Source organism: Malaclemys terrapin, chromosome 7, assembly GCF_027887155.1.
Source record: "Malaclemys terrapin pileata isolate rMalTer1 chromosome 7, rMalTer1.hap1, whole genome shotgun sequence".
Taxonomy (NCBI): domain Eukaryota; kingdom Metazoa; phylum Chordata; order Testudines; family Emydidae; genus Malaclemys; species Malaclemys terrapin.
The window spans coordinates 88,324,192-88,336,193 of NC_071511.1; the positions used below are offsets into that span (position 1 = coordinate 88,324,192).

The 12,002-nt window shown below is 39.7% G+C and overlaps 1 protein-coding gene across 3 annotated transcripts in view; it reads right to left on the minus strand.

Moving 5' to 3' along the window:
• The window catches only part of P4HA1 (prolyl 4-hydroxylase subunit alpha 1), a 62,256-nt gene that overhangs the window by 20,960 nt on the left and 29,294 nt on the right, over positions 1-12,002 (minus strand). For 2 of the 3 annotated variants that reach the window (XM_054033748.1, XM_054033747.1), the window contains exons 7-9: positions 11,497-11,699; positions 9,641-9,817; positions 5,308-5,378 (exon numbers count right to left, since the gene is read on the minus strand). In XM_054033748.1, coding sequence (XP_053889723.1) covers positions 5,308-5,378; positions 9,641-9,817; positions 11,497-11,699 — 451 coding nt within the window. Of the gene's footprint in view, positions 1-5,307; positions 5,379-6,411; positions 6,483-9,640; positions 9,818-11,496; positions 11,700-12,002 lie in introns of all 3 variants that reach the window. The other variant, XM_054033746.1, reaches the window with a different exon arrangement.

Below are 12,002 nucleotides of genomic sequence, written 5' to 3' on the forward strand. Positions count from 1 at the left end.
GCCCTGTTTGAACAGAGAACTGTGATAAAGGGACTACCTCCATATTCCAAGCATAATAGTATAGATACACATAAAGAACAGTCCAGATGTTTATGTAGTGAGCAATACTACACAAGCTTTACTGTAGCTGCCCTCTTTTTAAATAAAACAGGAACAATTTTTTGTGGGCTCTCAAGATAATCGGTTTTCAGAAGGGCTTCTGGAGAATAGAATACGAAGTGGCCAAAGTTTCCCTATCTGCCCCCATTGGTGGCAAGAGCAAAAGTATATTTACAAAACAAAAAATCTGAATACACAGAAAAGGTATTTTAATTTCTCTCCTCCTTGTTCAGATATTCTTATCAGAACAGCTTGTAGAATATTCAGTATTTAGCAAATAGTTCTGCTTTAGTTGAGTAAGCAAATATTACCCAGTATCATTTTTTAAATATTCTCCAGCTTCCTAAAAAGGTCAGCCTCAAAGTTCTGAATATCATTTTAGAACTTTGCTGCCTTTAAATTATGATATTTAAACTTAGAACCAAGAGCTTCCTTTGCAATTAAGATACTTCTGGGGAAAAAATTAGTTCAGACGGAAATAAAACAGGTGCAGAAATAACAGATACTATATAAGCCTTCAATATGAATCCTTGTCTTCATCTAGACCCTTAGACTACTGAACCAATGTACCATTTTGCAGGTATGGAGCAGATCAATCACAATGTTATCCTGTTTATTATGTTCATTCTTGAAAATCAAGCAATGTAAAAATGGCAACTGTATCCAAAGGTAATGATTTAACTTGAGTATTACTGACTCAGTGCAACGGGGTTCAAACTTCGTGTCATCACAACTGAGCCAGTCTACTAGACCATTTCCCTTACCCCTCAAACATATAAACACTCCTGATGATCTCCAGCAATAGGCCTTTTTTTCTAGTCCCTTTTCTATTCCTCTTTGCACATGCTACCCAGCCATCTTTTCCTCTTCTCCTTTTTCTTCACCAGACAGTCCTCCCTCATTGACAGCACGAAACACTGACGACTCTGGTCCCTGAAGCTGGTTGGTTTACACAACCCTTTTATGTGGTAACTCCTCCTAACCACACAGCTAGCTCCCTGGATCATCTTTGCAATGGAAAGTCTAGACGCCTATAGAAGCAGTGGGAAACTAGAAACCAGCACCACTTGAACACCAGTGCCCACAGATCAATCTGAGAACCAGTGAACTGGCAAATCAGTATGTGCGTTGGTTCAAAGGGTTATTACAATTTTTCACCTACTAACATCAGTGTATTTCTACATACCTGTTCTTTTAAAAGCCCCAGAACACCCCACATCAAGAGAAGCAGCAAAACACGTTTCTACAACACATGGTACTGACACAGGTTACAGAATCTCCAAGGGCAAACATGAAATCTGTTTAAATATTCACCATGCACAGAACAGCACGTAAATGCACTCCATCTCAAAATGAGGACTTCAGCACACTGGGAATATTTATAAAAATACGGTAGAACAATTGTAGCATAAGAAAGTGTTAAAAGCAGTCTAGCCTCATTCTGTTTAGAACGAACAAGGAGGAAAGGAATAGGAATGTGTGCATATGAAGCATTTCCCACAACAGCCAATTATACACTGCATATTGAAAATTAAAACCCCAGAACATGCAACACTGTCCTCAGAAAGGCACTGTAACAATGATACATAATACACAAGAAACCACCACAATAAGACCATTCTGTTACTATCAGACTAAGCCATCACACCCGAATTAATCTGTGCTTGCTAGAAGTCACTATTCAACTCTACCAAGTAGCTTTCACACACTCTCGGAGTGCTATAGAGAAGACAGGTGGTCTAGTGGTTACGACACTAGCCTGGGATTCAACTCAAGTTCAATGCCCTGCTCCATCACAGACTTCCTGTGTGGCCACGGGCAACTCGCCTAGTCTATTTCAGTACCCCATTTGTAAAATGGGGAAAAATAGAACCTGCCTACTTCACACAAGTGGTGGGAGGATAAATAAATTAGAGTGTGAGGCACTCAAGTATTTATTTAGCCCCCCCCCCCTTACCATAGTGTATAAGATAGAAGGGGCAGTGGTGGTGGTTGGGGGGTGGGAGGAGAGGAGAGAATGATCTTGCATTTTAATATTTGCCAGAACTGAGACAGGTTTCTGAGTCTGGCAGTTGTTTCCTCACCACAGCTGTGTGACAGAGAACAGAAGGAAGCCGATGATCCAGATAAAACAAACTTTTGTGAAGCATCAGTCCTATTTCTGGTAAAACAGCATCATATATGCATCAGACCCTCACTAGAATGCGGGGGTTTGGATCCATGTGCAGTCCCGCGCTATAAGTGAATTTGCGCTATATAGATGTGCGTTCTAGCGAGCGTCCGCTGTACTTTGGAAGAGTAACTTGGCAGTGAAAGCTACTTGGTAGAGTTGAGTAGTGACTTCTAGCAAGAAATTTTGGCACAGGTTGTCACCCATAAGCATTACTGAATCTACTTCCTCAGTTCCCATCTCAGCTCAGAAGGATTTGCGTATTCCTAGCTCTGGATTGATTTTCCAGCAGCAACTCACCTCTGGTAGTTCTCTAAGCCTCTAGTACAGCAGTTCTCAAACTTCATTGCACCGCGACCCCCTTCTGACAATAAATTTACTACACGACTGGGAGGAGGGGGGGTTCCACCACCCTGGGGGGCGGAGGGGGGAGAAAGAGAGGAGGCGTGAGCCCCATTGCCCTGGGTGGGAGTGGAGCTTGGGCTTTAGCCCCAGGTCCCAGCAAGTCTATGCTGACCCTGGTGACCCTATTAAAATGGGGTCGTGACCTACTTTGCAGTTCTGACCCCAGTTTGAGAACTGCTGCTCTAGTAGGTTCCTTCAGAACAGCAACTTCCAACAGAATTTGTCTATCTGCCCTTCAGGGATACGATCCCATCTGTATCATCCATTTTTGCTGCTAGTCTCAACTTTTGATCACTGTGGATATATTTAAAATCAGTCTAAGGGAGCTGTTCTCTCTACCTCTTGCAGGACTCACTATCAAAGCAGCCAACGTAGGTATCTACAGTGAGTGCTGCTCTACAGGGACAGAAATCCTCCACTTGAAAAACTTCATTTCCCTTGCTCTCTTGTATCACCACCCTTCTCTCACACAACTCTGAAGACATTTTTCCCACTGGTAATTGCACTATAGGATTAGTAATCAGTTAGAAAATTGTGCTTAACTAGCTGAACTATTAAAGTATGGATTTAAGGATCAGATCAGCTCATGTGAAATGCATGCCAGGCTCTGCCTTTCAGTGCAACTTTTCCTTTGACTTCTACTGGCCAGAAAATAATTTCACTCATTTGAAATATCATTATGCTTCAAGTGAATGTTACAGACAGGTAACCTTACATCTGAAAAGACTATCATCCAAGTTAAGAGGAGCTTTTTTCCCCTGGTGGAAAATAATTCCTCTTTTGAAACCCCTTTTACTGGAGAAGCCCACAAGCATTTTTCCACTTTACTTTAAGAGGTAATCATAGGGAAGCTAATATAGGACTTGAAGTTTTCTTTGTACCACTTCAAAAAGCCAAAATTCCTAGAGATTCCCTAAAGGGTAGAGAGGTCTAGTTATCATTGCTGCCATCATCAGAACATAACATTCAGCCGCTCCCCTTCAGAAGCTGTTCATGGAAATCCATGAATAGAGCATGGTCTGTACACCTGAATTAGAAATATTCTGCCACACTGTATTTTACATAAAATATTTTATGAAGCGTTTGAAATCCACACTGGTGGATATCTGACATTTTCTCAAGTTGAAAATTAAAAAAATTGGGAAACAGATGTTTGACCTTATTTTATTACAAATGAACAGTTAAAATGGCAATTACATTTACTCCCCTTTCCTAGCATTTCTTAAAAAGTTGAATGTAACCTAGTCATTGGGATATATGAAATATCACTTTCCTAACATTTTTACATACTAAGGATGGTCTAAATACTCTTCCTTTAGAGAAAGAGCAGTGATTAAAATAAAAGCAGAGGCTGATATTCCTGAAGAGGAAACACTAATATCATATGCTATGGATTCTAACTGGCTGCCTCAAAAATCACTAGTTTCCTTGAAAGCTGTGTCAGACTGGCTGGATATATTCTTGTACTGCATACAGCAAGGCTTGACATGCCTCTTCAGGCAGCTGGCGACATGCCCCCGTTTACACAGTCTGCCACGTACTGCTGAGTGAACAGTAGTCTCCTCATAGAGGAATGCTGTAATTTAGAAGGGCAATGACTAGGAAAGAATGCCTGTAATGTTTGGAGTGGAGAAGCAGACATCTATTTAAAAAAAAGTAAATAGAGCAGAGTTTCTGGTATTCAGTAGTAAGGATTTATCTGGAATCCAAACCAGCTCAGTCAAAAAGCCCTAATAGGAGGATATTTCCTCATCAAGTCTATTTACTACCAATCCTTTTGGAACAGAATTTCTAGAAATCTAGTATTTAAGACTTCATACTTTCTAATGTAATTTGTAGTAAGCTTCTTGTTCATAAGGGTTCTAAACTCATTGCTTACATAACTAACTAAGAGCTAAGGATTTGGGGAGTGGGGGGGAGAGAAGAATATTTTGCAAATTTTGTCTCTGTAAACCCAATACATTTTTACCCCCTTTTATAAAACACTATTCAAATGCTGAGGTTAAAACTATAACAAAAACCTTTTAATGACAGTCTCATTTGTTCAAAAGATAATTTAATCAAACAAAATGTGGATCTAATTTTCCAATGAATGCTGGATTTTATATTAAATCAACTAGCAGAGTAAATGCACAACTGGTTTGTGTTAAACCTATAATAAACAAGGAATTTTTGAACTGAAGTTCTCAAGCTCTAACTCATGCCGTTGTTGCTATTCATTATAACAAATCTCAAGTGCTTAATTTTAAACACAAGATATATTGGTACAATGGCACAAATAAGTGACCAGTGCAATCCTTTCTGAAACAGTTTAGGTAGGACCCTTCACTTTATTTTAACAGTTTTTTAGTATGCTAGTTGTGTTATTCAGGACCATGCAGACAGAAAAGCAGCAGCAGCTTTCCTTTTAGGTAGCAGGAATGATTTAAAAACTTCCTATTTAAGCAGCCCATTTGCACCAATATGTGCCAGGTAATTTTTAGGCCACCTCATCTCTTCTAAATAGGAATAAGCACAAGAAAAATATGTATAATCTTTCCCCATCCCAGATTTGCAACTAGAAGATTTAACAGGCTAGCCACAAATCAGATTTTCTAGATGTTAGATATACCTTTGGAACACATTCCCCTTACCTCTTAGAGACTCTGTAATGTGCTGTGGTCAGTTTCCCAGTCTGAGGGTCATGTACAGTAGCCCGGCTCAGCTACAAAAAGAGAAAGGACAAGGGCTTACTCTGGTAGTAGGCTTCTTTTTGCCAAGCCACGGGTGACTGGAAGGGTTTCCGATTGGTCTGGATGGTATGCAATGCTCTCAGATCAGCAGCAATATTTAGAAGGGAGACAGTATCTGCAGCTGCCATTTCCAAAATCAAGAATTGTGTAGACAAATTTGGTTAGACTGTCCTTTCACTTTTTTTTTTTTTTAATTAAACTAGAGACTTTCTGCAAATAGTTTATAGTGCTGAGTTTCAAAGAAAATTCCTCCATATCCAGAAGTTTAATGTTCTTTTTTTGTTTTAGTTAAATACTGAAGAACAGGATTTTTGTGAGGAAAACAAAACAGCTAATGGAGGACTAGATCTTTACTAGGCAGCTCCTAAAGATGTCTTTTTAAGAGGTAAAAGTGCTAAGACATTTTATCAAACTTTTTTCAAAAAATCAACAACTCAAGTTCACAAATCTACAATGCTTTTCAGCAAAGTGGAGAGAACTCGGAAGCCTGTAAAGAAGAAAATACGGCTTTCTTCAAAGTTTGAGTTAGGAGGCAAGGAAAAAAAAAACCCAACAGACAGGAGGAAGACAGATTATCTTGGACTAATGAACAAATGTTTCTGCATGCCAATGCAACTGTTATACAGGATAATGTGACTCCACTTCTGAATGCAAGGGATTCTCAGAGTCTGCCAGATTTAGCAAATTTTTGTTGGCATATGTGGTTGGGGAAAGCAAATATAAGGTAACCGCCACTGAGTTTTTGCACCTGTGCACAGTCTATGCACCTGTGCAAATACTACTTAAGAAAAGGAATATTAGCTAAAATGGCAAAAAAACAGAACTTCTAGTTAGAGGAAAAGACTGAGAAACTCAGCAGTAACAGCCTGTTACAATATCTGTACATATTAAAGAGATGGTCTAGAAAGTCAGAAGTATCTTTTTAGACCACCCCTATTTCCCTGAATGAGCAGAGAACAAGCACTCATTACAGGCCCAGAATGTTTGGTGTATGAAGTCTCTTACCTTTTGCTAATTCTGTAATGTGCCGTCTCCAAGACTCCCGTTATGGGGTTTGAAATGGTGGCTCGCCTCAGCTGTGAAGCGAACCAATCAGAATAGTTGCATTACAAAGTAAATATTGCATCACATTAATCCGACCAGTCAGAAACCTACAGAGGGGAAAAAATTTCCACACAAGCCATGCACTTCATCCAATCAGTTTCCATTGTGGTGTTTTACAGCAAAAAGAGTATTTTTGGGGTGGCAAAGGGGGAGAAAAATCTTTAACACTAATAAAAAGGAGATACTTCAGTTCCTTCTTAGAGAAGAGGGAGTGGTACATTTTTTCCTAGAAGCAATACTCCAGTTTCTCGGGAGCAACAAGAGCAGCTGGTTAGATAAGTAAAGCTATTTCCTGTAACATCTTTCAACTCCTTTATAGTCCAAGTGGCAACTGTTGAAGTCGTACAGCATGTATGTCAAAGACGTACAACTCTTACTTTGTTAACGATATACTGTACATCCAGAATGCACTTTAGAGTTAAATCAATAAGTAACACACACAGTAAAAAGTTTGAACCGTGGGGGGAAGGGAGGGGAGAAGGGGGAAAAACATGAAGGAAACCTTACCTTAGAATCTGAAAAATATCTTTAACTTATTAGCTGCATTAGCTAAACCTTCTACATTGATTGAATAATTGATCTGTGTTTTGCACACTGTTCCAGAACACAGACCCATCGGCCATACCACGATCACAAATCATGTGAAATACTCCCCACATTTTTGGTCATCCAAAAATAAGACTTTGGTCCAAGACTGTTCTGGGGCTTCTTCTCCAACCAACACACTGTACCATTGTCAAGTAATTTGCTTCCATCCCGCTCTATTCAGCGTCCCATTCTGCTCCATTTCCACAAGATTTCTTTCTGCCATACGATGTCATGGTAACACCACAAGAAAACTGCTTGTTGCTACTGCCCATTCAGCTACTATACAGGGAGCCATAATTGGGAAAGTTTCAGTTGCAATGCCCCAGCATTAGAAGCACTAGAAGGTCATTGTCAGACTGTGTTATGGTAACTCCAGGCCAAGGAGGGTTTATTGAGTACAGTTTATGTCAATCTGGGCAAGTGTTTTACTACTAGTTTTTATTTGTATTTTGCAATAAAGGCTCAAAGCATCTCAGACCTCACTGATTCAAACAAAGTCAGGGAATTTCTTAATCTGCACTGTTCACCCCATTTTGTCCCCTGGGTAAAGTGGCTGGATCATTGCACACAGCCTACTACTCAAAAACAGACAGACAGTCTCCAAAGATTGAATTAAGCTTTTCTCATGCCAGCTGATGACAAGGGAGCAGAAGACTGGGTAGTGATTATATACCCTTTCACTTCTAGACTCTAAGACTTCTGACACACTCACAATGCCTGGAATACAAGAGATGAACTTTCAGCCTCAAAACATAGCCTCATGCAGCATCAACCACTGAACCCTGCAATGTCTAGGCTTTAAGTTTGAATGTTCCACATTTTTCAACATAAGAGATTAGTACCCGTGATTGGCACAGTTTTGTAACAGACTGACTATTTATCGGATTAGAAAACAATGGTCCCAAAAAGTTTAGTTTAAATCTATTATCATCTGTGTATCGTTCTTAGACTTTCTGTGATCCTTATAACAGAAAGGTTTTTCTTTCCACTCCATAAAGAACAGAACAGGTTAGTTACACTCCAAGGAGGCAACACCAGCGTATCCTACAGCAACAATGCAGCCCAATCATCAGTTGGATCATTTTCCATGATTTTGTAACACAATGAAATAGGAATTAGCACACAAACTGGGATCTGATTCCTGATGTGCTCGACATGGGAAGCATAGGCAGGAAGAGATGTTTTAGGTGTAAGGAAGGAGTACAGCACTTGAAATCAGATCCACTGCTTTAGTCTGGGGTGTTACCTCACGAACAAAGAGTGGCAAGTGAGAGAGAGCCTACTCTTCACTTGATGCTCTTCAGTACTCAAGTTGGTGGCTAACAAAGGCAGCACCATTCTTGACTTGATTGTGGATAAGGCCTTTGATTTGCTTGAATAAAGGAAAAATGGTTGGATAATTTCTCTTAGATAATTCCGATGTACCTATCCACATAGAATTTATCCTTCATTTGCTCAGTTTGCTCCCAATAAGTATCTGTTTAGCATAAAGAGAAGACATGCTGGGGAAATGATGCACTTATATTGTTTGCATCTGATTTCAGAAGTAGTTGGTGACCTATTCAAGCATGGATTAATTAGAATAGCTTCACCTCAAGTACAAGTCTTGAGATACAGAGTTAAATTGAGACAAGTTGTGTTATATTTACTGCCTTGCTACACTGCAAGCTTCCTAACAGATTTAATCTGTTCTGGTGTTGCAGTCACCAATCATATTGTTACTTCCAGCAAGATAGCTTTTTTGTTTGACCTGGGCTCTCATGGCTGCCTTGACAATAAGCCAGTCCTAGGTTACTTCAGATTCAGAGACTGGTCCTTTGGAATCTGGTTCTTGAAATAAGATTGGAAAGTTGAGGTGATGAAGTGGGAGAATGAAGGTTATGTTAGTTCAAACTAAAAGAGGCATAATAGGTTGGAAGTTAAATGGAGCTATGGTGAGCTTTGCTGAAAAGGACTTATGTAACTTCCCCAGAGCACCTCATGGCCCTGAGTCAGTTTCAGATGACTAAAGAAGAGTACTACTATTCTGTAGAGGTCCATATGGTAAATGATTATCTGGTGTCCATGACCACATATGGTGGCTCCTAAATGGCATCTCCATACAAATCATTATCATTTATACGCCATAGTGACCTGTGACAAGCATTCAACATAAATTAGAGTGGAAGTAGCGGCGGCAGTATACTGAGGCAGGCCAGTTGTAGTAGGGATAAGTTTCATGCTGTGACTATTGTGGAGTTGAAGGAGGTTCTCTTCTCCTCCATAATAGCATCCACAAAAATCTTATCCAGCAGAACAGTTTGGTGAATCTGCTGTGCCATCTCCTGGGAAGAGATTCTAATGTGATTACATTTCCAACTTTCACTGAGCATTGACCAGCTTGCCACTATAAGCACTGCAGAAAAACTGTGTGTGTGTGTGTCATCATTCACCCAAGCTAACTTTACAAACTCCTAATCAAGAGGTGAATTGATCTTATGCACATACAACACTATAGATGGCACTGAAGTTTCCAAAACAAGAGAAAACTGAAGCTCTTTACCCTTGGCTTTGCTAGTTCTTTCACGGTTTCAATTTCTTCATCAGAAATAATTTCAAGGAAGCGAACAATCCGAGGTTTGTCCCATTCATCCTCCTGTTTGACAGGACCCAGAATGTACTTGGGATTCTGGTTTCCATTGTAATAGCGGCAGAAGAGCTTCTTCTGTCTTCGAGGCGTCTGAAATCAAGATAGAACAAAAACAAAAAGAATCAAGTGCTTGCTCACATTAACACCATTACAGGACGGACGGACGGACGGACACACACACTTTTAATTTTTTTTTTATATAAAAAAATTACACACCGTGACAGAAATGCATCTAATGTGACGCAACTGGTGAGGATGCGTGCGTGTATGTATTTTTTTTTTTGGTTTATTTATTTTCACACCATGACCGGTCATATTCCATCTATAAACCTGACCACTTTCTCTGTTGGTGTTCTTACACATATTCATATGGCAAGCATATAACACTACTGCTATGTTTGTACAGTTCACCCAGGTCTGAGTATCCAAGTTAGCTTTACCCAGGTGTGAATGTCCCCTCTGCCAAACCCTACCCATGGTGCTGTGTTATGACTGTTTGGGGGAATATCTCATTTTTCTTTGTGCTGAGATGATCTAGGATTCTTTCCTAGACAATTGCAGGAAAACTATCTTTTTGGGGGAATTGTGGGAAGGGCATTAGAGGACTATCAGGACTTGAATGGTTTAGCCTACATCCTCACTGCAAAGAGGGTGGGCTCCTGCCCAACAAAGTGGAGCCCAGGTTCTAACCCACATTCCTAGCTAGGATAAGCTAGCCTGGGCTTAACACACCTACAAACCCAGTGTGGACAGTAGGGGGGATAAGGCTAAAACCTGTGAAAGATCAAGGGGTAGACTACGCCGCATAGACATATCCTTAAGGGGGTGGGGGTGGTTCTTCAGCAAACATTAAATTAATATAACAAAAATTAAACAATTTATTTATAATTAGTTAAATTGTAAGTCAATGAAGAGAAATTTTGCATATGATTACAACAAATTCAGGAAGGAAGAGGTCAACCTTCTAGCTCCTAAACAGCATCAGCTGAACAGTATTTAGACATTGGATTGAAAGAGTCCACCATCACTTTTTGGAAAACCTAGATGAATGAATTTATAGTCACTTAGACTATTCATCACTGCTATGATTGGCATCAGCCTTTTCTTCTTTCTGAGAAGAACAAAACACAGTAATTCATTTTCCCTATGCCTACTTGTACTTTACCAATTGAGGAGACTGGAGTCTCCTCAGGGAGGTCAAGCACAGTGTTTGAGAAACCATGCTCTCAGCAAGTTTAATATTAGACACATCTTATAGCAAACATTAACTGTAAAGTTAGTCTTAAGATGAACAATGTTCAATACTGTGTGTAATACAATGTGTGTGTAATACAATCTTTGTTGTAATACAATACTCTTATTTGATTCTCAGTGCACTAACTGGTATTAAAATACATTTGTAATCGGGTTAGTGGGCAGCATCCTCACACACGGGTTACTATTTCTTCATTCAGAGATGTTGCACTGTCCCTCTTCATTCCCTCCCCTATATGTCTATACTCATTCTGTTGCTACAAGGATTTCCTTATGTTCAAGCTGCACACAAACTTCTTGCAAATGCTCATCAAAAATGCTTTGAATGTAGGCCACCATAAAGACAGGAGTAAAAGGCAAAAAAAGAGTGTCCTAAAAGGTGAGCCAGCTCATCCCTGCAAGCTGACTGATCTTCCTTAGAACTAGCTGAGAACTTCTAAATGAGTCCTGCATGAGTGGTTCTGTAGATTAAACAAAAAAAAAAAAACACACACAAACAGGCTAGACCACTTTACCATTTTGAGACCCTCCCCACGGCACAGCATTTCATACTTCTGTCTCTCTGGCAGGTAATCTTTGCTTGGTTCCTTTTTCTTAGTCTTTGATTCCTTGTCAGTCTGGTTATCTGTTTTGGTAGTAGACTTATTTGCTTCTTTTTCTTTAGACATGATATATTCGAAGTATTTTAAGTTACCATTTGCTCTCTGATGTTCAGGATCTAATGGAGAAGAAAGGAGAGGCACCACAGATAAGTTTGCAACTTGTAGAAGTCAACCTGAAAGGGCATAGAAAAGCAGCTCCTTTTAAAAAAAAAAAAAAAAAAAAAAAAAACCTGTTCATTTTGGGACAGATGTTGTAAAAATTAATGCTTAGTGAGCCAACATGCTTACACAGTTAAATCAGAACAAAAATATAGCTGAAAGCCTGACCCAATTCAATAAGTGACAGGTTGGGATGTAACACATTTCTGTATTCCCATTGCTCAGGGAAGTAGAGAATGGGCAAGGAAAAGCTTAGCTTA